This window comes from Odocoileus virginianus, chromosome 6, assembly GCF_023699985.2.
Source record: "Odocoileus virginianus isolate 20LAN1187 ecotype Illinois chromosome 6, Ovbor_1.2, whole genome shotgun sequence".
Classification (NCBI taxonomy): domain Eukaryota; kingdom Metazoa; phylum Chordata; class Mammalia; order Artiodactyla; family Cervidae; genus Odocoileus; species Odocoileus virginianus.
The window spans coordinates 75,989,068-76,013,313 of NC_069679.1; the positions used below are offsets into that span (position 1 = coordinate 75,989,068).

The 24,246-nt window shown below is 50.5% G+C and overlaps 1 protein-coding gene across 2 annotated transcripts in view; it reads left to right on the plus strand.

Moving 5' to 3' along the window:
• Positions 1-24,246, plus strand: part of ADCK1 (aarF domain containing kinase 1) — a 127,635-nt gene that overhangs the window by 75,362 nt on the left and 28,027 nt on the right. For both annotated transcript variants that reach the window (XM_070469684.1, XM_070469685.1), the window contains 2 exons: positions 9,722-9,880; positions 20,983-21,141. In XM_070469684.1, coding sequence (XP_070325785.1) covers positions 9,722-9,880; positions 20,983-21,141 — 318 coding nt within the window. The remainder of the gene's footprint in view (positions 1-9,721; positions 9,881-20,982; positions 21,142-24,246) is intronic.

Below are 24,246 nucleotides of genomic sequence, written 5' to 3' on the forward strand. Positions count from 1 at the left end.
CTAGGGTGAAACGGATAACCCGCTCAGGTTGGGTACATGAGACAAGTGCTCGGGCCTGGTGCACTGGGAAGACCCAGAGGGATCGAGTGGAGAGGGAGGTGGGAGGGGGGACTGGGATGGGGAGTACATGTAAATCCATGGCTAATTCATATCAATGTATAACAAAAACTACTGTAATGATGTAAAGTAATTAGCCTCCAACTAATAAAAATTCTACTTCATTCTAAAAAAAAAAAAAAAAAAAAAAAAAAATGTGAAAGCGTACTCTTTGCTTGTGGGCTACAAAAGCAGGCAGTGGCTGGTGTTCTTAACCCCTGCTCCCATAGCCGGACTCAGCCAGGACTGCACTCGGTTTCCCCCAAATCTGGTTGGGGGCTGCAGATCCTCCTGTCTCTGGCTGTCTCCTGTTGCTACGACGTACTCCCCTTATTCATGGTTCACACAGGCTGCCCCTCTGCCTACAAGGCTCCTGCTTCCTCTCTTCAGCGGATTAACTGGCTCCTCATCCTTCAGAGCTCAGCTCTGTGTCACCTCCTCCAAGAAGTTCTCCCAGCCCAGGTTTAACCCTCTGAGCACAGGCTTTTATGATACTAGCTACCTCTCCCTTCGTGTACCTTTCTTTGTGATTTTGTGATTAATTCCTGTCTCCCTACTGGGCCTGACGTTCCAGTAGTGACTCCAGAGGGTGGTGGCTGTACCCAGTTAGGACTCCCCATCGGGTCCCCAGCGACTCGCCCAGGGGCCCTGCACGTGGCAGTCATTCGGTGAGTGTTTGTTGAATGAACAAATGACCTTTAGGGGCTGTGTTCTCCTGTGTGCCATGGGGGCGGTGATATCACCTCTACCTAACCTCAAGAGAGGGTAGGGAATTACATAAGAGCAGCAAAGATTATGCAAATACAAGGAATTTCCCACAGTTAAACATTCAGCCCCCGCGGAGCAGAGATATTGTGACATCCCTTATTCCGACCAAACTCAAGTTCAAGGAAGAAGTGGTGAGTCCTCACATGGGCAGGCTTGCAGCGGAGGGCGTAGAGCTCAGCCTCTCTGGATCTTGGGTCTGAGTTCCTGGCACCCCATGTGTCTGGGCACGTGATGGGGTGTGAACACTTGGCACAGCCCTAACCCGCCACCCCCACCCCTCCACCCCCACCCAGACACTTCTCATCTCCCCAGACAACTCATCATCTCTGTGCTCTGACAATCTAGGGGATACCTGCCGTGGCTGTGGGGGGCAGTCCTCAACTTCACACTGCACGCCTGGATCTCTGGTCTCGTTACCCCAGAGATCTCTATCACAGGCAGAGACATAGACCTGTCACCCTGTGCGGCCGGACAAGTTATTAAGATGGGGAACGTTGAAAGATTAGATTTATGACAGCCCGTGGCGGATTATGAAGAATAATTTATCAAATGTCAGTGCCTGCAGCCTACAATTTACAGAAGGTTTGCTTAAACTGAGGAGATCTGATTGGACTGCACCCTCCCCCCAACCACTAATGAATGACAGATCTAATGGATGGCTTCCCGGGGCTGGCCAGCCACACTGGGTGTTTATCTGCTTTTTATTAATCATTATTATCACAACATTTCCATAGAGTCCCTCCACCCACAGTGCTCGAGGTGCCCAGCCACCTTGAGGGAACTGTAGCCACTTTAGCTGCCCCAGATCAGCTGGAAGGCCCAGAGTCCCCTTGCCAAGAAGAGAATGGAGACATTAAAACCTCACCTCCATTCATTTGCCAGTTATGTGCCAGGCGCCTTGGCGGCAGTGCTGAGCAGGAGCAGAAGTCTGTCATCTGGCAGGGAAGAGGGAGATGCAGCAAATATAAACTGAGGCAAAGGGCAGCTGTGTGATGGCTATTGAGGACGGCAGTGAGCTCTGAGATTGTACACGAGGCAGCTTCACTGCGGAGGTGCCCATCAAGCTGTGATTTGAAGGGTGAGTAGGAATTCCCTCAATGAGGAATTCCTATTCGTTCCCTCTAGGCAGAGAGGATGGCACATTGCAAAGGCCCTGCAGTGGGCAGGATGGGAGTGCGCTGGTCATCAAAAGAGGCCATCTGCTCAGGGCAGAGAGACCTGGAGGGGGCCAGTAGGAGGAGAAGGGGCTGGAGAGGTAGGCAGTGTCAGCCCCTGTGGGTCGTGCTAAGCATCTTGACCCTGGGAAGTGGGTGATGTGGTGGAAGCAGGGAGATGTGACATGATCAGCTTATGTTTGGAAAATCTCACCTGAGCTGTATGTGGAAGAGGGCTTGGCAGAGAAAGGAACACGAATGGGCAGACCAGTTAGGAGTCTTCAGGTAAAAGAAGATGGTGGCTTTCACTCGCTGATAGAGCCGACCTGACAGCCTCCTTGTTCCAATGCCCTTTTCATTAGAGCATGTCCTCTTCATGGAGATGTCGGATGGGATACCCACTACTCCTGGTACCGTTATTGGGGGGTCTTCTTTGGCTCTATTCTAGACTCTTTATGTATGATGTTTCATACAATACTATGAAGTAGGTACCAAAATTCCCATTTTACAGATGAGAAAGCTGAGGCACTGAGGGGTTATGTCACTGCCCAAGCTGATGCACCTTGGAGCCAGAATCTGAGTCAGGGCAGTTTGACCCTGAGCTTGCATTGAAATCACTATGCCTTGCTGCCTCTTGGATCTGACTGTCCTGGCCAGTGGGTGGGCGTTCCCATGGGAACACACAGTGGCTCTCCTAGGGTGTCGCTGCTCCTGGCTTCTTGCTTCTCTTTCCGTCAGCTACTTGTCACCATCCTGCAGGAGAGAAGAAGCTTAGTCTGACCTGTGATGCCCTTGGCAGAGCCCGATAGATGACTACCCTGTACCTGGAGGCTCTTCAGCAAATTGGTAAGAGTTGAGTGTTGTGCCAGCCTCCTTGCAAGAATTTCGACAGGAAGGATGTTTTGTTATTTCTGGGGGTGACCCTTGTCGAAAAGGGCCTCAAGTTCTGCTGTTGGCCCAGCTTGGCAGTAGCAGTAAGTAACAGCTCTGCAGAACCGACGCTTTGATCTTTTAGAACCCCAGAGAGAACACAGCTTTCATGAAAGGATCTAGGTGTCCTTGAGCTATTATTGTTGATGTGATTTCTATTATAATAAATTGTTCTGAGTGGGCAGCTGGAGATGGGGGTGCCCCCACCTTGAGGCAGGGCAGCTGTTGAGTGGGGAGATGGGAGAGACACTTGGATGCCCTGTCCTCTCCCTTGGCCCCCCGGGGTCTGTGTGGTGTTGGAGGTCCCCTCTTCTTACCTTGCTGGAAGGTCCCTTGGGGTTGGGTGAGGCGCCCTGGGCAGGGGGCACCCTCTCCAGCAGGTCCTGCTGGAATGCAGGTGTGTTTTTCAGAGGCTGTCGCCTTCCAGTATGACATTCTGCTGGACCAAGGTCTCCTCATGGCTCGGGACTCCCTGTTTTGTTGGCCCATGCTCCTGCTGGGGTTTCTGTCATGTATATATTTGTTGACCGATGGGCTGAGGCTTGTTGTCCAGTTGCTCAGCTGTGTCCAGCTCTTTGTGACCCCATGGACTGCAGCTCGCCAGGCTTCCCTGTCCTCCACCAGTTCCCAGAGTTTGCTCCAGCTCATGTGTATTGAGTCGGTGACGCCGTCCAGCTGTCTCAGGCAAAGGAATGGCAGATTGGTTTCATCTCATATGCTGACTCTGGTCAGTTGGTAGTGGCTGCCTGGAGCTCAGGGTTGAGGGAGATTTTGAGGCATCATCTGGGCCCAGCAGGAGTGGAGCTATGATTGATTAGTGATGTCTGGCAGGGTGTGCCTGGGGTCCATTAATCAGCTACTACTGCATAACAGATTACCCCTAAACATAGTGCCTTAAGACAACAGGCATCTGATTCTTAAGGTCTCTGCGGGTCAGGAATTTGGGGGTGACTCACTGGATGGCTTCAGCTCAGTCTCCTCGTGAGGTTCTAGTCAAGATGTCAGCTGGGGTGCAGGCATCGGAAGGCCTGGGTGGGGAGGGAGCAACGCCTTCATGGTGGCCCACGCTCGGCAGGAGCCTCGGTTCTTTACCACGTGGGTCTCTCCACAGGTTGCTTGAGGGGCCTCATGACATGGCAGCTTGCTTTCCCTCAGGCATGCATTCCAAGAGAGAAAGCAAGGAGGATATCATGGTGACAGTCTTGGAAAGTGGACAGTGTCATTTCCTCTATGCGCTCTTTGTTAGGAGTGATGGCCATTAAGTCCAGCCCCTACTCAAGGGGCAGGAATTGCAGCAACTAGGGTAGCAGTTGATGGGGCAACTGCGAGATGTAGGGATCCTGGGGGCAGGCTCCGGGGGATGCTGCCCAGAGCGGGGAATGGATTTCCTGTCCACGGCAGGCTTGGACAGTGTTTTGCAGAGTTCTAGCCAGCTAGAGCTGTGTTGTCTGCCTCAGGCTGGGGTGGGTACCGCTCACTCCTGCCACTTCATTAGCATGGGTACTTGTCCTTCTTCCCATCATGCGGCAGCCAAAGGCTGCTGGCACCCAGCCAGGTGTGGGGTGGACCATCTCAAGACCATGAGAGCCAGATGTCGTTGGCCGCTGATGCCATGGTAACCTGCTCAGGTGCCCCAGGCAGTCGTCCTGGCTCCTCACTGGGAACTGCTTGGCCCCGGCATCAAGGCCTGGATTTGCTTCTTTCTAGAGCTGGCCAGTTCAGGGTCTGTTTGATTTGTTAGCTTTATCATATGGGGATATCGTTTCCGAATCCAGAAGAGGTCTGAGGTGAATGAGTGTGGGGGCAACAGGAGAGGATATTTGCTATTGGATCATCCTGGAAAATCTGGGACATTCCCCATCCTGTGACTGATGCACCAGTCCTCATGAGACTGCCTGGCTGTAGGCTCTAGTGGGGCTGGCTGAAAAACCCAAGTGGAACTCTCCCCCAGGGATTATTATTGAGGCTTCTCCAAAGATCCTGACTTCCTGCCTCCTTATTTTGGGCTGAATGAGGACCTGGCAGCGCTTGGCTCCTCAGTGTGGCATTTTGGAAACACTGCCCAGTAACCTGGCTTCGTGGGACTCCTCCTGGCCGATTTTCTTGGGAGTCACTCTGCCCTGGATGGGGGTATCATGTCACATGGTCTCTCGATTCCTGGACCTCAGCTGAAGCCAGTCTGCTGGCATCTTTTTCCTTCTAGTTTTATTGAGATGTAATTGATACTCATCACTGTATTAGCTTAAGTTGTACAGCGTGATGGTTTGACTTACATTTATTGTGAAATGATTACAGCAATAAATTTAGTTAACACTCATCATCTCATATATTCGTGTGTTACAAAGTCTTAACCTGAGCCTCTGGTCAGCTAAACTCCTAGGGGTGACATGTTTCTTCTGGCCTTTCTGATGTCCATAAACTCCCCAACACACACACACACACACACACACGCCCTTCTGATGTCCATAAACTCCCCAACACACACACACACACACACACGCCCTTCTGATGTCCATAAACTCCCCAACACACACACACACACACACCCATGCCCTTCTGATGTCCATAAACTCCCCAACACACACACACACACACGCCCTTCTGATGTCCATAAACTCCCCAACACAGACACACACACACACATATGCCCTTCTGATGTCCATAAACTCCCCAACACACACACACGCCCTTCTGATGTCCATAAACTCCCCAACACACACACACACACATACACACCCATGCCCTTCTGATGTCCATAAACTCGCCAACACACACACACACACACACACACACACACACACGCACACCCATGCCCTTCTGATGTCCATAAACTCCCCAGCACACACACACACACACACACACACACACACATACGCACACACACATCATACAAAATTAGAGCAACTTTCTTTCTGATTATTTTTCCTTTTCCAGACAGGGACATCGATATACTTGAATCATGAGCCGACAGTAATTAAAAAGCACATAACTAGTCATTTTAAAATGTAGTTGTTTTACTTAATTGATTTTGCCGCCAGACCCAGAGGGGAAGAAATGAGAGCGCAGGGGAAGGGAAGCCCTAGAAAGGGAGGCAGGTTCCTGCGAGTGACTGGAGGCAGCTGAGGGCCCTGCTTGAATCTAATTGCTGCAAATGCTGCAGTTTGTTTCTGCTAATGGTTTTCTGCTGAAAGGGCTGGGGGGATGAGGCCTGATTGGAGAGGGGTGGCGTTTGTTTCAGCTGCATGGGGGGTATAATTCTGCTTTTGGGACAGGGTCTATTTTTCCTTATTCTCTATCAGCATAAAGTACTTTCAGTGAATACTTTGAATCAAGTTTCCATTTAGAGATACTTTATTCATATTTAATTACAGGCTGTAGCACCAATCTTTAATTACCTTTTTTTATAAGCCAGCTAGGAACATTCACTAGCAATCAATTAATGTGTGTGTGTGTGTGTGTGTGTGTGTGTGTGTAAGCACAGTGGGTGTGGGTGTGTGATTTGCTTACTGAGAGAGGGGAGAAGGATGGTTCCCAGGGCCCCGGGAGGTGGTGGGGGGCAGGGGTGGGGAGGGGTGGGCTATCTCTCCATCAGGTTCCCTGTGCACCCTTACTTTCCGCGCCTCTCTTCGCTTCCACTGGTCAAATGGGGGATTTGGGCAAGTCCTCACAGCTCGGCCTTGTTCAGGGTGCTGAATTGGCCCCTGGGCTTGGGTGGTCCTGGGATCGCCCCCCATTCCAGCCCCTGGTGGGAGCAGGGGATTGTAGAAGGCCCCCTCTCCATTCCCTGGGGCTATGGGAGACCAGCCTTCCTCTTACCCTGGAGGCTGGGCGATGCTTGCCCTGGCTGGTCCCCCTCCCCGCCCCCTCCCGCCCTCCTGGCCGCTCTCTGGACACACAGCCCTAGTGATGCCATGTCAGGCTTCGGCTGCAGTGACTCTGCAACGTCCCTGCAATGACACGGATTCGAAGACTGGTTGTCCTTCTCAGAGGATGAGCAAAATGTGCCCAGGGAGCCAGGCGGAGGCTTGGGGTGGGGGTAGGCTCGGATGACCCCCAAGACCTCCTTGCAGTGGGGAGCTTGGCCCAGTCTAGCTGCCAGAGGTGAGGGTCTGAGTTCACAGCTATTTTTCCAGAAAAGCCTTCTCCTTGGTGCTCCTTCAGGCATTACCGGAGGGTTTCCTAGGAAGTGGTGTGGTTGCCATTACGTAACGGAAGGGAACGTTGCTGAAATTCCACCCCGCTTCTGTTTCTGGATCTCAGTCCAGCAAGAGGGTGGGAAGGGGATGGAACTCCCACTCACTGAGCCTCTTAGGGGGCACCGGGCACTGTGCCCAGGTTTCTTGCATCTCTTCCAGCTGGGGCCTGAGTGCACACTGCGTCAGGCAGAACCCCTTCAGTTGTGTGTGACAGAACACAACTCACATTGCCTTCAGCAAAAAAAAAAACATACATGGGGTGGGCACCGCGGGTGGCTAGGACCAGCGTGACCGGCCCGGCTCTCCTCCTGGTGTCTACTCTGTGGCCCCCGGCAGCCCCAGGCTTCACGTTCAGGTTTCAGCTTCGAGTTGAACAGCAAGAAAAAAAATCCCTTCCACAGGTCAAACAGAACAGTGAGTCTGATTGGACCAGCTGGGTCATGTGTCCGTCTCTGATCCAATCAGGATGGCCCGAGGAGGTCCCTGGGGTTCTGACTCCGCAGGCCAGGGTCTCACACCCACCCTGGAGTAACAGGCAGGGTGCCCGCAGGTAAATTCTACTCTCGACATGCGCTTGTACACATGAGGCCTTAGGAGCAGGAGGGATGTGGGAGCAGGGTGGTCCAGCCATTTCAAAAGGAGAAAAGAGTTGATTCAACCCCTCTCCAATAGAGAGAATAGTGGATTCGATCCTTCAACAAATATTTGTTTAGCACCGACAAGTTCCGGTCCTGTTCTAAGTGCAAGGAAGTCAGCAGCGAACAAAACAGAAAAAAAATCGCTGCCTGTTTGGAGCTGGTGTTCTAATGCAGAATGGAGGGCGGGTGGTCCCGTTGTTCTTAGTCTACGCCCAGGCCCAGGATAACGGATTCTTGTGTGGAGAGACCCCGGGTGATTCAGGGTGACAGTGTGGGAAGGAGCTGGGCTCAAGGAGCCCAGAACTCACGAGGGGAGGGAAAAAGACAGGTTATGTGGTTGGGGAAGCGGGCAGTAAGGGGTGGGGTACAACGTGAGGAAGGAGGGGGACAGGAAGCCAGTCTGGACGCATTGCCCATGACAGAAAAGGGGAGGCCCCTCCTGCGTTCGCCTGGACCTTTGGGCCCCGCAGGATATTGACAAATGGCATGGAGTCAGTGAAAGCTCCAAAAATGATGACAGGACTGGAGCGAGTGATTTATGAGAGGAGATTAGCGGAGTGATGGTGCGGCCTAGCAAACAAAGGCACGGGGTGGGGGTGGCCCTGGATCCTGCAAACCTCGGAAGTCCAAGGAGAGGCGAGGGGCTGGGGGGCAGCGTGGGGTGGCCGCTGCAGAAGGGGGACAGAGGGGGGCAGCGGGGCCCGGGGGCTGCGTCGACCTCGGCTTGAGAGCCTGGCGTGAGGAGGAGGGGAGGTGTGTGAGACGTACACACAGGGGTGTGCGTATGTGTGCGTGTGACTGGGTTTTCCAGAATTGTGAGGCTATCCAGGGAGCTCAAGAAATGGAGGGGACGTGGATTTCCCCCCTGGGGAGATTCTGCAAGAGGCTTTTGGGACCCTCCTTCCCATCTGGTAGAGTATTCCTATCTGGACCTTTTAGCTGATACCATTCAAGTCAGAAAGACCTTTTCCTTCGGGAGAACTGGGATGGCATTTCTAAGAGGGAGGTGGGGGGAAGGAGGAAGGGAAGAGGAGATGAAAGAGCATGGGGTCTGTGGTCCGATTCGTAGAGCAAGTGAGGCACAGAGGATGGGGGTCTGCCCAGGACGCCTGGCGTGGCATCACCCCTGAAGACTGAAAGCCCAGCTCTGGTCTGCAGCTTGGGAGCTCTGCCGGGGGGCCAGGTCAGGCGTGGGCTTGGGGACCCTCAGCGAGGCTCAGGCAGCAACAAGTGGTCATTGCTGGGTTTGGAGCCTCCAGCCCACGCGTCCTTGAGCTTTCCAGTTGGAGGGGTTGAAACATCTTCTGTCTGATCCCCTGTCTTGAGCTGCCTGGGCCCAGGTTCTGTTAACTTTTGAGCGTACCCATATGTGAGAGCCTTGGAGGCACACGTGGTACAAGTGTTCGTCGCTTAGTCAGTCGTGTCCGACTCTTTGCAACCCCATGGACGGTAGTCCACCAGGCTCCTCTGTCCATGGGATTCTCCAGGCGAGAATACTGGGATGGGTGCCCATTCCCTTCTCCAGGGGATCGTCCTGACCCAGGGATCGAACCTGGGTCTCCTGCCTTGCAGGCATATTCTTTACCGTCTGAGCCACTGGGGAAGTCTCTGGAGGTACAGTGGTAGGTAATTAAACGGACGGATGATGCACAATCTTGGACATTCTAGATGGCACTTTTTTGGCTTTAAGTGGAGATTGCGCTGGGTTCCCAAGCACAGGTGAGTCAAGTCCTCCACATGTGTTTTCTGTCTCACTTCCTGAGTCAGGACAGGTGTGTGTGAATTTCCATGGCTGCAAAGGACCCAGGCAAAGCAGCTGAGGAGAAGTCTGTCATGGAGGCATTAGCCACCGCTGGTGGAGGCCCCGGCCCATCCTCCTCCTGCCCCTCTGAGTTGAGTCCTCGTAATTGCCCTGTCCTCTCTTCTCCTCTCTTGACAGATTCATGATTTGTTCCTGAGCTTTGACGACACCCCTCTGGGAGCGGCCTCCCTGGCCCAGGTCCACAAGGCCGTGCTGCGTGATGGGCGGACGGTGGCTGTGAAGGTCCAGCACCCAAAGGTGCAGGCTCAGAGCTCGAAGGACATTCTTCTGATGGAGGTGAGAGCCTTCCTCCTCCCCTCCCTTCATCCTCATTCTATGTTTCCCCAGGATCTGGGCAGTCCCAGTGAAACTGGTGGAGTGTGGGCCTCTGATTCGCAGAGTGAGAGAGGAGAGCTTGAGATCACAAAGGAGGTGTCATGACAACACTGGGACCCAGGGACCCATGGCTGGGTTGGCCGATTTTTTTATTCATTCCTGGGAATTGTCTGCGATGGTCTCAGAACATGTGGGCAACTGCTGGGGCCAAGGAGACCTCGTCGAGGTGGGGGATGTTGTAGAAATGAGGTGACCCTAATAGGTGATTTCCTTGGGGGTAGAAAAAGCTGCATACTAATCTGGTCAATTATAACGAAAGGGAGCATGTGGTCAGCCAAGGAGTTTAAACATGACACGAAGATCACATAGAAATGTTTATGTAGATCGCCCATTTGCTTCTCTGATATTCGTTCTGAATGAGCAAATGCGCATGCCCTAAAGTGGCACTGAGACAACTCTAGTGGATCCTGTGCTTCTGGACTTTTCTAGCTCCCTGCCTCAAGCAAGGGGAAAGGGTGAGTGGCTAGGGCTTGGGCCGTAGCCAGCAGGCCCAGCAGAGGTCAGCGGTCTGCTGACCCTGCCAGCATGTTCCCCTCCTTCCTTTCCCTTTCCTCGGTTCCCTGTCCTCACTTTGGACACTTAGTTTATTCTTTCAGCTCTCTTTGACTAAACCTGACAGGTGCATAGGACACACGACTGAGTGACCTGTCTCTTCATCCTCAGAGAGTTCCCCCATTTAGTGGAGGCCTGAACGCAAACAGTCCTTGATTGTGAGCTCCATCTAAGGTGTTGGCAAGGTGCCGTGGGGCCTGGACTGACGGGGGTATCAGAGGGGTTTCACCGAGGCGCCCACGAGACTGCTGGACAGCAGAAGGGTGGCCCAGCCGAAGGTCTCGAGTCTCAGGGGAGCAGGGTGCCTGCGGAGAGCGTCAGCCGGTTCAGATGGTTCGAGCTGGGAGTGGGTGCAGGCCAGGCTGGGAAGATAGGCAGGATGGAACACGGAGGTCCTTGGGTTCTAGGCTCGTGTACAGGGTGGAGTACATAGTGAGTACGTATTTACTGGGGAACCGAGCAGATCTGATTTTCTCTTGCAGTCAGTGGGGAACCATTTAAGAATTTTAATCAGGGAAACATCGTGATCAGACGTGCCTTAGAAATAAAAGTGTGTTAACAGTCTGGAGGATGTTTGGGGAGGCAGGAAGACTGTAGCCAGGGTGACTAACTGAGGGGCTTCTGCACCGCTCTGAGAGAGCAGTGGTGTGAACCAAGGCAGCGTCATGGGGGTGGAGGAGAGGCATGGATTCACGGGGTGGGAGCATCAGGACTTTGTGACCAGCTTGGTTTACGTGGATTGAGGGAAGACACCGGCGTGGATGAGAGTGAAAACAAATCGTATGTTTCTGGCTTCTGTGATTAAACTTGGGGGCCTTTAACTATGTGTATCAGTCTGGGTTCAGTTGGGGAAAAAGAACTTGTTCTAGGCATCTCAGAGGGAGTTTCAAACAGAACATGGGGTTCACCGGGGATGGAATTGTTGAGAAGCCAAGTGGGATGGGGAGATAGTCACCCAAGGCAGGAAGCCACTGCCACCCTTTGAAGCGGAGGGACAAGAAGGGGTGGTTCCCTGGATCCCAGGTGCTGGGGACACCTGAGGGGAGTGGGTCATGGACATAGGATCTGTCACGTGGTATTGGAGCCAAAGATGCTGTTTGAGGTGTGGGTGTTTCACCTCCTCCTGTCCCCCTGTATGCCACCAAATCTAGCTGGAAGCTGGTTGGCAAGGGAGCCTGGGGAATGTACTTTCTTTATGAGATAAGGGGGTGGCATAGATGTCAGAACAAACAGTGTGGGTGATGGAGCAACCATGTACTATAAGACATCGCTGTCTGGATGTCTTGTTTAGTCACTAAAGTCATGTCGGACTCTTTGCGACCCCATGGACTATATAGCCCACCAGGCTCCTCTGTCCGTGGGATTTCCCAGGCAAGAATCCTGGAGTGGGTTGCCATTTCCTTCTCTAGGGGATCTTCCCAACCCAGGAAGTTCTTCCCGAGAATCTTCCCGAGCCCGCCATCTCCTGCTTGACAGTTAAATTCTTTAGCACTGAGCCATCTGGGAAGCCTGTCTATAATTCAGGCTGGGAATACAGCCTGGATTTATCAGCAAGGAGACTCATGGGAGCTGGATCTGGGGGAGTAGTTGAGATCGCTTAGAAAAGCTACATAGACTAAAACAAAAGGGAGAGGGCAGAGACAGAACCGTGAGGAACATCGTCATTTGGAGACTGTGCCCAGAAGGATGAGTTCCCGAGGGAACTAAGGAGGCGTGGTCAGCGGGATTAGAGGAGAACCAGGACTGAGCATCTGCATTCAGTGAAAACAGTGTCAAGAGGAGAGCTCTGTCTGCTATCTAGCATCCTAACTGATGCAACCACTAGTCTGCACATTGAACCACCTCAAAACGGAGTGGCTTAAGACCCCAGTCGAGTACTGGGCTCCTGACTGCAGTCTGGGTGGGGCGTGATAGATGCATCTCAGTTCTGTGTGGTTCCAGGTGGGGAGCTGGAGAATGCACTCATATGCCTGGCAAGTGGGTTCTTGCTGTTGGCTGGGATCCCAGCTGGAGCTGTGGGTCAGGGCCTCATGTCTTCTCCGTGGAGGCCTCTCCAAGGCTGCGTGGGCTTCCTGGAAGCCTGGTGGCTGGGTTCTAAGAGTAAGTGTCCCAAGAGCATAAGACTGAAAGTACATCATGGTTTCATGACCTGGGTATGGCAGTCATGTAGGTTACTTCTTCCTTCCTTTATTGGTAATAGTGAGAGTCACAGCGGCCCCCTAGGCTCAGTTCAGTTCAGTTCAGTCACTCAGTCATGTCTGACTCTTGACGACCCCATGGACTGCAGCACGCCAGGCCTCCCTGTCCATCGCCAACTCCCGGAGTTTACACATACCCATGTCCATTGAGTCGGTGATGCCATCCAACCATCTCATCCTCTGTCATCCCCTTCTCCTCCTGCCCCCAGTCCCTCCCAGCATCAGAGTCTTTTCAGATGAGTCAGCTCTTCACATTAGGTGGCCAAAGTAGTGGAGTTTCAGCTTCAACATCAGTCCTTCCGTTGAACACTCAGGACTGATCTTTAGGATGGACTGGTTGGATCTCCTTGTAGTCCAAGGGACTCTCAAGAGTCTCCCCCAACACTACAGTTCAAAAGCATCCGTTCTTTGGCGCTCAGCTTTCTCTATGGTCCAACTCTCACATCCATACATGACTACTGGGAAAGCCATAGCCTTGACTAGGCTGACCCTAGGCTTAAGGGGCAGTGAAATAGATTCTGCCTCTTGGTGGGGGAATGGCATGGTTTCAGAAGAGCATTCGAGTGGGAGACACTGTTGTCGTCATTTTGGAAAATAGAGCCTATCAGAGTTAATTGATATTGCCAAGTGGAATGTAAATTAGTAAAGCTCTGAAAAGAGTATGTTGGATTTGCTAACTTAGAGTTTTTTGGGAAGAACAGGGACTATGGGGTGAGTGGGGGTGAAAGAGAGTTGAGGGCCCGGGAAGTGGAGACGGTTAGTGGAGACTACTCTTCCATGTTTGGCCTTGGATGGGGGGGACAGTGAGGGTAGTGGTTAGATCCAAGCGCAGGTTTAGGTGGGGGCCTCCCAGAGGCTGTTGCTGATGGGGAAGGGGCAGCGGAGTTGGCGGCTTAGGAATTCAGGAGAGAGCAGTAACTGATAGAGCTGGTGCAGGAGACGCGTGGAGGGCCTGGGCCCCAAGGACACAGGTGGAAGCAGGAGGCTTTGGCAGCCTTTGTTCTGGGGCCAGAACTTTGTTCTTGAGGCTGGGTCCAGATGAGTGAGTGGGGCAGAGGGGGAAGGTGGGGACAGTGGGCAGCTGAGTTGTACCAGCCTGATAATGTCTATTTTTCCCTCTGAAGTGGGAGGTAAGACCATCTGCTGAGAAGGAGGGGGTAGGAGGTGGCATGGGGGCTTGAAGGGGATGAAGATTTGGAATCCTGCCGGGTGTGCTGGAGAAGAGAGCTGACCGGGACCCGGGAGTGGGGCTGCTGAGTGGCGCTGGGCATGCAGCTGGGAACCTGGGCTTTCGAAACATCAGTCCATGGTATGGAGCAGCCACAGATGGAAGCGCACTGCCAGTCTCGGAGGGTTCCTGGGTGTTCCTGGGACCCCGCAGCCACACGTGGGTTGGGCTGGGACCTGTCTCTGCCTGGTGGTGCCCACAGGGCCCACAGGGGGCTGGGAGGACAGCTGACATCTCTCCTCTGCCCAGAGCCTCACCCCTCCCTACGTAATGGTGGCCGGAAGGTCAACCGCAACAATAGCAGTGGTGAAGATTTGGCATCTTCCTCCCTGAGATAAGCATCAGATGTTTTTCTTGAAGTTACCAGCCGTGTGGCCATGTGTTGAGGAGAGTGGCGGCTCCCTTGCAGTGGCTGGGGCTGGGGTCTCAAGGCGGACCAGAGACCCGCACTCACGCCTGCAGGAGAGAAGCTGGAAATGAGGCTTGAGGTCTTCCGTGGACCGCCAGCAGCAGCAGCGGCACAGAGTGGTACTGCCTCTCACTGCGCCTGGCCTCTGGTGGGAAGAGTCTTAGCTTGGTCACCCTTCTCTGGTTTACAACCAAGAAGTGCCAACTGGAAAGCTCATTTTGTTTTATATATGAAATGAGCATGAGTTTTTTTTTTTTTTCAGACCTAAATTAAGCCCAGAACTACATGGTGCCTTGATTTTAGGGATGATATATGTTTGGGTGCCCTTAGTGGGAAAGAATGATTTCTGAGAGGCGTTAGGACTGTCATACCTGCCAGAAACTTGGAGATAGAGGGGAGACAAAGCTACCTTTCTGCAGAGCCTTCTGGTGCTTCTTTTCTTGCTAATTCCAGGTGTTGTGTGTCCTCAGACTTCTCTCCCACTGCCCACTATCGTCTCTGTCTCCTCTTCAGCCCTGTGTTTGGTCACGGCCTTGTCTTGAGAGGAAAAAAATTTGGATAGAGTGGTTCATACTAAGGGGAGAGTGGCTCATAGGCTTAACTTCTGCATATTTGCAATTTACGAAGTGGGCTTGTAAATCCAAACACATATCTGCTGTAAGGATAGAGGTTTACAAGAGTGAGACTTTTGAGAATAAGGAGGTGGGGACTACTGACTGCATCAGTTAGGATGCTTTTAGCTGTATGTATCAGGAAATCCAACTAACAGTGGTATAAATAATAGTAACCTATATTATCTCACATTTCAAGACATCTACAAGTAGGGTCAGCTGTTTCAGGGTTGACTAATCCAGCACTTTATTGTGTTTTTTAAGGACCTAAGTTCTTTATGTCTTCCATTCTGCCAGTTCAGCTTCCTGGCTTGTCCTTTTAAGGTAGTGCTCCTCATGGCCCCAAAACAGCTGCAGCGTTCCTGCTATTACAAGTGTCTTCCCTTGTATTAAAGAATAGCCCTTCAGTAGAATTTCTTTCAGTTCTCATTGGCCAGAAGCAGGCCTGCTCGCCCCAGCCTGAAGCAGTCTTGGCAAGAGGATTGGGACCACTTTGACTGCCTCAGACCGACTGTGATTCAGTTTCTCAGGCTAAGGTCTGCCTTCCATGAAGGACATGAAACATGCACAAAGTTGAGGTTCTTTTGGCCAGGAAGATGGGGGAAATAAATGGCTTGTGGGTTGGCACCCAGTAGCATGTGCCACCCTAGTGTTTTTTGTCTCCTGTGAACCTGGGCCTTCTCCTGGGGAAGGAGACAGTCCTGGGGAGAACTGCTGACTGCTGCCAGAGAATCAGAGGCCAACTCTCAGTAAATGGTGATGAACCTGATGGTGTCGGTGACTTTGCACAAAAGAGAAAGGCACAGCCAAGGGTGTTTTCAGCTTTGTCATCATCACCTGATATTGTCCCTTTCATAGTTGGGGCAACTCTACTTCTCGATGCACGGCCAGTGACTCTTATTGATTCGAGTGGCTGTCCAGAGCCAGACTAATTGGGCCCAGAGACTGGAACAATGATTCAGCAGCAAGGGGTGAACTGACAAGGCAGAGTCTATCTGTCTGCTGGCGGGCTGGCTTTGCAGCAGTCCTTGCCTGCCCACGAGAGCAGGGAGCTTACTTAGCAGGCTGGGAATCACTGCCACTCTCCTATCTGAGAATAGGGTAGGACTCAGTTGACCTGTGAGGCAGTGTTAAGACCATCATTCCCAGGTTTCGAGAGCACTACCCTGTATCACACCCTGTTATCTCTCAAGCTTCTGAACTTGATAATGAATGCCTTGTGCTGTATCCTAAAGAATCTAACTCCTGACCAGGTCCTTCGTGTATCACCTGTCCCCAAGGTCTGCAACATTAGGGCAGGATGCTCAGATCTGAGCACCAGAAACCCATCCACCATTTGATGGCCTCTGGCTCATACCCAGGGTCTCTAAAAATAAAGACCTGTGACAGTTATGTTTTTGATTTTTTTTGAACAACATTTTCAGTGCGTGCTGTCATCTTGTTTCTTTTCTGAGTGTGTTGATTGAACAGTGGGTGGCTAGGTAATGTTTGTGTTGGCACAGAATCCAACAGCTGATTTTATTTTTTTTAAATACATTTTTGAAAGCCCCAGAGATGTAGATCATCCCTTGGAAACTTCTCTTCACCCTGTAATTCTGTTTTCTAAACAGTATGCACTTTAATAACTTATCTGAACAAAGATAAACTCCATGAATGGTAAGCTATTTACATCACTCTGAATTGATTTTCGATCCTTGTCGAACGTCCATTTTTACCAGTTCGGATCCGTGCAGGTGTTCTGTTTAGCATCCTGTTTTCCCATAGACCATTATTTCTTTTATAATATATAATAAGTTGATAGCAGTAACTCGAATTTCAGTGGCATTTTACAGTTTACAAAGCTCCTTTTATGCTTTATCTCAGGCTCTCTATTGTATTGTCCTATATTATATTGCTTGAGACAGGACTGAGTAAAGAAAGAAGTGAAACGAAAAAAAAAAAGTCGGTCTGAGTCCTGCATTTGAAATTGCAAGCTATGTGACCTTGAGAAATGCTTTAACCTCTTGGATCCAATTTCCTTCTCTGTGAGATGGGCAAGAAGAGAAAGAATGAGAGCATGTATATCAAGTGTCTCATAGTGCAGCGCTTATGTCTGAATAATGATAATTCCCATTTTTTTGCTATCATATGAAGCAATCACTAATTTTCAAACTTTTATGTGACTTTCAATTTTTCCATTATGTTTGTGCGTGGTCCATAATTTAGTTTTCTTCCTGGGAGCCAATAGTCCTACAGGAAAATGATTTCATTATTCTCCCTTGAAGGAACTATTAATTGTTGAATATACCCTGATTGATCAACAAGGCTTCAAGTCAAGTAGAATATTCTCAGGCATTTCAAAACTGTGGTTCCCCTACATTCAGAGGTAATCCCTTCCACCCAAATCTCCAAGGCATACAGATGTAATCCATTTGCGTAATGCACATGTGAGCATATAACTATTTCTGGGGAGAAGGCAGACCTTTTGGAATGTTCATTTATTCACTCATTCATTCATGTGAATATTCAGTAAACATCTGCTGAGTGTTGAATACGTGCTAGGCACTGGTGAAAACACTGGCAGTTGGAAGAATTTTATGGAGAAGATGAATTTGGGAGAAAAATAAAAAAGTCAAATTGATAACAACACCTGTTTTATTTTAGTTGATTGCATCTGTTGTCAAGAAAGAAAAACTTAAAAGAATCTACTTGGGGCAGGCTCTTCAGAAGGGAACTGAATTAAAACAGAGGGAGAAATGGAATTTCGTTTTCTTTTCCTAAGTCCAGAAAAGTCCAAAGTGGCAGCAGCCCAAACTGTTTTAGATTTGGATCAGATGACACTTTTTTTTTCGGCCTGGATGCCTATTAACCTGACCTCACCCTCCCTTTGAAGTTCAAGGGGTGATAAACCCCCAAATTATGTACAAAATTATGGGAGTATGTGCGTTTTCTGGACTTCATTGCTGGCATCACATTTTCAAATTGGTGACTTCCTATAAGGGGATGATGTCCTCTAAAACTATGAACCACTAACTTCCATCCACACAGACCCTCTCATTTTAAAGTAAGCAAGGGAATGACTTGCCAACCACCAAGAATGGTTTGGAAACCAGTTTTATAGGTCCTGCAAAGTCCCAGGGGTTATGAATTAGTTTACTAACTTATTAGCAGTTAATATCAACCAATAAAATCTTTGACTGCTTTTATGATTAATGATATAAAGTATTAATAATAACCAATAGTATTAGTAAGAACTAATCACATAATTGATTGGTAACAGAAAAATCTTTAAGGTGCCTTTCAGGGCTGTTTGGATATTAACGATAATTTAAAATTTCACAAATGACAGTGACCAGACAGTCGACGATGAGGAGGTAGTGTGTGGCCACAGAAGCCTCATCGCCTGATATAGACCCCACCTGGCTACATGTGGGTCTCTGTGTATATCTATGGCTGGTCCAGGGTCATTATCTAGAAGGTAATCAGTAAATACATTTTGGCTGAAAAAGATGAGTAAGACTCATTGTGGCTCCTTCCTCGTCCCTCCTGGGTGAGAAGGTCCGGAACCTAGGCTGGAGTGAAACACACGAGGGCTTCCCAGATGGCGCTCGTGGTTAAGAACCCACCTTCCCATGCAAGACATAAGAGATGTGGGTTCGATCCCTGGGTTGTAAAGATCCCCTGGAGGAGGCCATGGCAACCCACTCCAGTATTCTTGCCTGGAGAATCCCCATGGACAGAGGCACCATGGTGTTGCAAAGAGTCGGACACGACCGGAGCGACTTAGCATGCAGCATGCAAAACACATAAGAGGCTTGCTTCTTGCTTGAAACTCGGAGCCCAGAGACTAGAATTCAGGTGCCTCAGATGACCGCTCAGCTGGGCCGGGCAGGTGCTTCTGTTTCCTGTGCACCAGCTCTGCTTCCCCTCGGGCGGCAGCCAGGGGCCACCTGAGGGCACGGTGACGAGACGCGGCGCCCGGATCTGACACAGTCAGGCCCTTATTCTTGCCACCTCTCCCTTCTTGTTTCGTGTGACACCAACAGAAACAAAACATAAACTAAATCGATTATCATAAGGTCACAGGTCTAGCCCATGAAAGACTAGACAAGCCCTAAAAGAAATTAGACTGCAGCCAAATGTAATTAAAGAGGGTTTGGGAGAAATCGAGTATAATAACCCCGTGTGATGATTCTTTTAGAATGGCGTCTGGTACATTGCCTCGGACATAGGATTTAAAAACAAAGCTGTAAATGCCTTGTAGTTAATGGCCCTGCTCTGGATTTATTTCGCTGCACTGTGTGTGCCTAATACAGTGTTGGAATCATATCACAGACCAGGGCAAACAGAAGCAGGAGATAAGGCTTGTTTCTGGGACCCAGCAAGGCCTGGGTGGAGTGGGTGGTGTTTTGGTTAGCTTCGACTGCTGCAACAAAATACCATCAATTGGGAGGCTTAAACCACAGACACTTATTTCTCCCAGGTCTGGAGGCTGGGAAGTCCAAGCTCAAGATGCTGGTTGATTCCGTTCCCAGTGGGAGCCTCTTCCTGGCTTGTGGACAGATGGCTGCCTTCTCTCTGTGTCCTTACCTGGCAGAGAAGTGGGGAGCTTCGGTCTTTCTCTTCTTATAAGGACACTGACCTATCACCGGGACCTCACCTTCATGGTCTCTTCTAGGCCCAATTACTTTCCAAAAACCGCACCTCCGAACACTGTCTCCCTGAAGTTAGGGCTTGACATATGAATTTGGGGGGCTACATAAGCATTACATTTCCTTAACAGCGGAGGCAGGTCTCCTGGTACCAATAGGCCCATGGTTCTTCAGTTCTCGCTCCTTGTCCTTCTGCTCTGGCCAAGGCCAGAGATGGGGATTCTCAGAGGACTTGGACCATAGTCTATATTAAGAATCACAGATGGGAAGTGGTTCTCCCCAGGCCTGACTGAATACCAACAGGACGGTTTATAGGAGAGCAGGAAAAGTTGCCTTCTGCCCCACCCCACCCCCAGTGCTGGAACATTTCCCATGGCCCCGGCATTACCCTCGCTTTCTCACTACAGAGCCATTGTTCATGAACTTGTGAGACCATCTCAAACCCAGAGCTCCAGTGTAGCCTCAAAACTGAGTCCGTGCCCACAGAGGGGCTGTGCTGTGCCCTGCAGGTATCTCTGGGCTCTTGTTCTGTGCCAGTCATGTTTCTTTCACATCATTAAACTGACAACTGAAATGCCAGATAAGTCTTCTAAAACTCCCTCTTTCATCACGTCCTGACTCAGGAATCCACAATGGGCCCAGATTGCCAGAAATCCAAGCTTTTCATCCAAGTGGACAAATCGCTTATCTCTTACTCCTCTTGTCGTGTCCACTCTTGGTTTCGTATTCCAATATAATTTTTTATCATGAAATATTTTAGATGTACAAAAAAGCATAAAAGATGTTACAAATGCTCAGATACCAACTACTCAGCCGAAGAAATAGGCAGAATGCAGTTACAGCCGCAGCCCCCTCCATGGCCCTTAATTGACAGGACCACAAAGCACAAATCTCAGATCAACAAAGGTGGTAGTTCAGTGATGTGGTTAAGAGTGAGGGTTTCGGGGCCAAATAGACCCAGGGGGAAATCTGGCTCTGGGCTTCCTTGCTGGGCAAATTTAGTAAAAATCGTATAACCTCTGAGAACCTCAACTTTTTTCATCTGTGATATGGGGCTGATAAGTGTGTATACTTCCCAGAGACACTGTGAAGACCTAAATGGAGGAATAAGGTGAGTAATAGCTCTTACCCAGTGCTGGGCAAATGGGGAGCACCCGGCAAATGGTAGAGGTGGTTTCTGCTGGTGGTTGTTGGGCTTCTATGATCTAAGATTTGGATTACAGAGATGGGCCCCAGGGGGTCCCCTTCCCCACCCATCCTTACTCCAGGGGAGGCCTGGGGACTTGTCAACGCCCAGACCAGGCAGGAGGACCGGGAATAGACCACCCTTGGTGGGAGTCATGAACTGGCTGATGGGGTGCTTGTGGGTTTCAGGTGCTTGTCCTGGCTGTGAAGCAGCTGTTTCCAGAGTTTGAGTTCATGTGGTTGGTGGATGAAGCCAAGAAGAACCTGCCTTTGGAGTTGGATTTCCTCAATGAGGGAAGGAACGCTGAGAAAGTGGCCCAAATGCTGAAGCACTTTGACTTCTTAAAGGTAAGAAGGCAGGGCCTTGGGGGCCTGGTGGCTGGGCAGAAGAGGACAGGGGAGGACTGGTCCCAGCCCTGAGCTTCTCCTCTTGCAAGACCCGCAGGGGGTGTCTCCTTCTTGGGTCTTCTCTCTGAGGATGACTGATTTGTCCCTGGTGATGCATGTTAAAGTCCTTGAAGGCCAAGTTGCTGCTGATGCTGCTAAGTCGCTTCAGTCGTGTCTGACTCTGTGCGACCCCATGGACTGCAGCCTACCAGGCTCCTCCGTCCTTGGGATTTTCCAGGCAAGAGTACTGGAGTGGGTTGCCATTGCCTTCTCTGGAAGGCTAAGTTACAAATTACCAAAGGGGACTGTTGACCTGTCAAGCAAATTGATGTCTACAGAATGGTCTGCAATTGCAAGACCCTGAGCCCTCCTGAGGGCCTGTAAGCCATGGTCTCAGCCTCCATGAATCATGGGTTGATGACACTGATGATGATGGTGATGGTGATGATAGCTCACGTTACTGTGCTCTGATGTGTTTCCTAAAACTTTATTACATCAGCTCACTGAATACACAGGTCTGCAATATACATGTCCTAGAAATCACCACTGTTTGCAGAATGGCACAATAGAAACCACAGGGTTTATGGGCAAAAAGGGGGGTTAGGCTTACAACACTCAAAAATGTCACCGGTGATCCAGAAAATAAAAGCAGATGGGAACCTAATGAAATGCTAGCATACTTTGGCACACACTAAATGGCTAAGAAATACAGAAGATCACAGCACACACAGCACTTTACTGGACACGGGCTTGCGGAAATGGGCATCAGAAGAGTTGCTGCTTGGGAGTTCCTGTGAAGAGGTGGTAGCGGGGGTCATCTGAAATTGGACAGAAGTTGTGATGTCCGATGTGGGGGGCTGTGACCCATCACACACATGGCGATATTTGAGGTGTGCCTGCTTTGAATGTTCCTGTTTGGATCAGCTGGATACAACTTTTCTGCACTTTCGAGTATTTCTCATGGATGGTGCTGCACCATCAACAAATGTAAAATCTGTGTTATGATCAAATTGTTGCCTCACGTATCTATTACATTGGAACAGATTCATGTTTTCAAGTATTTACTGGAACTGCTGACGTGGTAGGCGACACTTACCATGGGAGACAACACCCAATGACACAGAGTCCCAGCTCAGTGAGAGATTCAGAAGAAGGGGCTTCCGGGGGGAGCAGGGCAGGGAAGGCTCTGCTGAGGAGTCAGCCTTAGAGCTGGTCTTGGAGGACTGTCCTAATGTTCCCCATGGGGCCCGTGGAGTTTGGAATGAGAGAGATGCAAACCCATGCCTCTTGCTCTTCCAGTACATTTTGTGGCGGGGCTTGGACCCATTTACCAGGGGCACCCCTTTCATCACAGCAATGCGGGGGTCAGGCCCCCTGGCAGTCTATGTGGAGAGCTTGGCTTTGAACTCTCGGAAGAGATCCATTTTCTGCTCTTCCATGGGAGAGGCCTGGAGGTTGTGGGAAGATGGGGTGCAGGGCTCCGGGTCCTAGTTCTGCAGCAAACAGTCAAGTGGGGCTCTTCCTGGGCAGGGTGTCTCAGCACGGCGACTGGAAGGACTCTTGCTTGGGGCTGAAGTGTCCACGTGGCTTCTGAAGACATCCTGAGAAACTGAAAGCAGTGGTTTATACTTCTGCTCTCTGGTTTGATGAACAGAGATGGGGAGGGAGGCTGTGTCTACATTAGCTGCCTGAGAATCCTAAATCTCGGACCGTGGGATGAAGCCCCACAACTCTGGTGGCTGGTGTGGTGTCTTGAGACACTGATTTGGTGGAAGGTGCAGCCGCTGGTGAAGTTCAGCTCTTGGAGTGAGTCAGGTCTGGCAAGGCGCCCCCGGCGTGCCTGACGGGCTGGTCCTTCCACAGCCCTACAGGAGAAATGCCATTGTGTGTGCAAATCCAGATGATCTGGTAACATTGCCCCGCCTGGAGGTTCAAACCACCAATTCAATGAAAACTTGGCTTTTTCACACAAGTAATAATATTAACTAATAAGCATTGTGTTGTCGGGTCTAAATGACTTCCGCTCACCTGTTCCTTTTGTTTCATTCCGTTATTCCACATTTATTGAGCACTTCCTGAGCCTGTGGCTGGGCTAGGATCTGGGGGTGTGTAGATAGGCAAGAGAGATAGGCAAGGCTTCTGCCTGCGAAGACTTCCCATCTGGTGGGGGACACACACACAGTGGGTTGTGTAGTTCAGGTTGTTAGCACTGTGCCAGAGACTGATCTCTGTTTCTGTGGATGCCCGAGAGGAAGTATCTAATTCTGCCCAGATATGGAGCTCAGTGGGGCTTCCAAGAAGTGTTGATTGTGCGAGGGGATAGGCAGAAGTTACTGAATGTTTCTTCTGTGGCTCTGAACACTAGGCAGACACAGGGACGTGACATCCTTCCGACAACCATCATCCCATTTTACAGGTGGCAGCCTTAGAGGAGAAGAGCGGGGGTACAAACAGCATTTTCTGACTTCAACTCTGGTGCTCATCTAAGGACCTTCTGTTGCCTCTTACCCAGCAGGGGTGGTCCTCGGCGCTGGTACTGTGAGCCAGACAAACAGAACCATCTCCTCCACTGTTCCCATGGAAACAGCAAAATCGTCCCCTGGCTGGGGCCAGCTAGCATCTGTCAGACCAAGACATGTAATAATAACAATAACACAAATTTTTGAAAGGAGGCTGCCAAATGGGTAAATAATTAATGTAACTATTTGACCTGCTGCTCCTCAAGCCCGCACCCACTCCTAAGAGAATGGTGGAATTAAGGCTCCCGAGTAATTAATTTTGCCTAAACACATAACAAGTGGGAAGCAAATTTTGCGCCGTGCACCCAGTTCAGCTCTTCAAACAGGAGATAGATTGCTTTTGCACCCTGGCACCCATCACAACATCTGTGCGTAATTAAGCCTCAGCACAGAATTTACCTCTAGGTGTGTGAGGCCTCTTCCAGTGGGTTTAATAACCTCAGCCCTGTGCTATAAACCACCTCACCTCAAAGAGCACCAAATGCAAATGCACGTCAGGGCAACCGGGCCAAGGTGAGGGGGCAGCCAGGCCGAACGGTCAAGACCA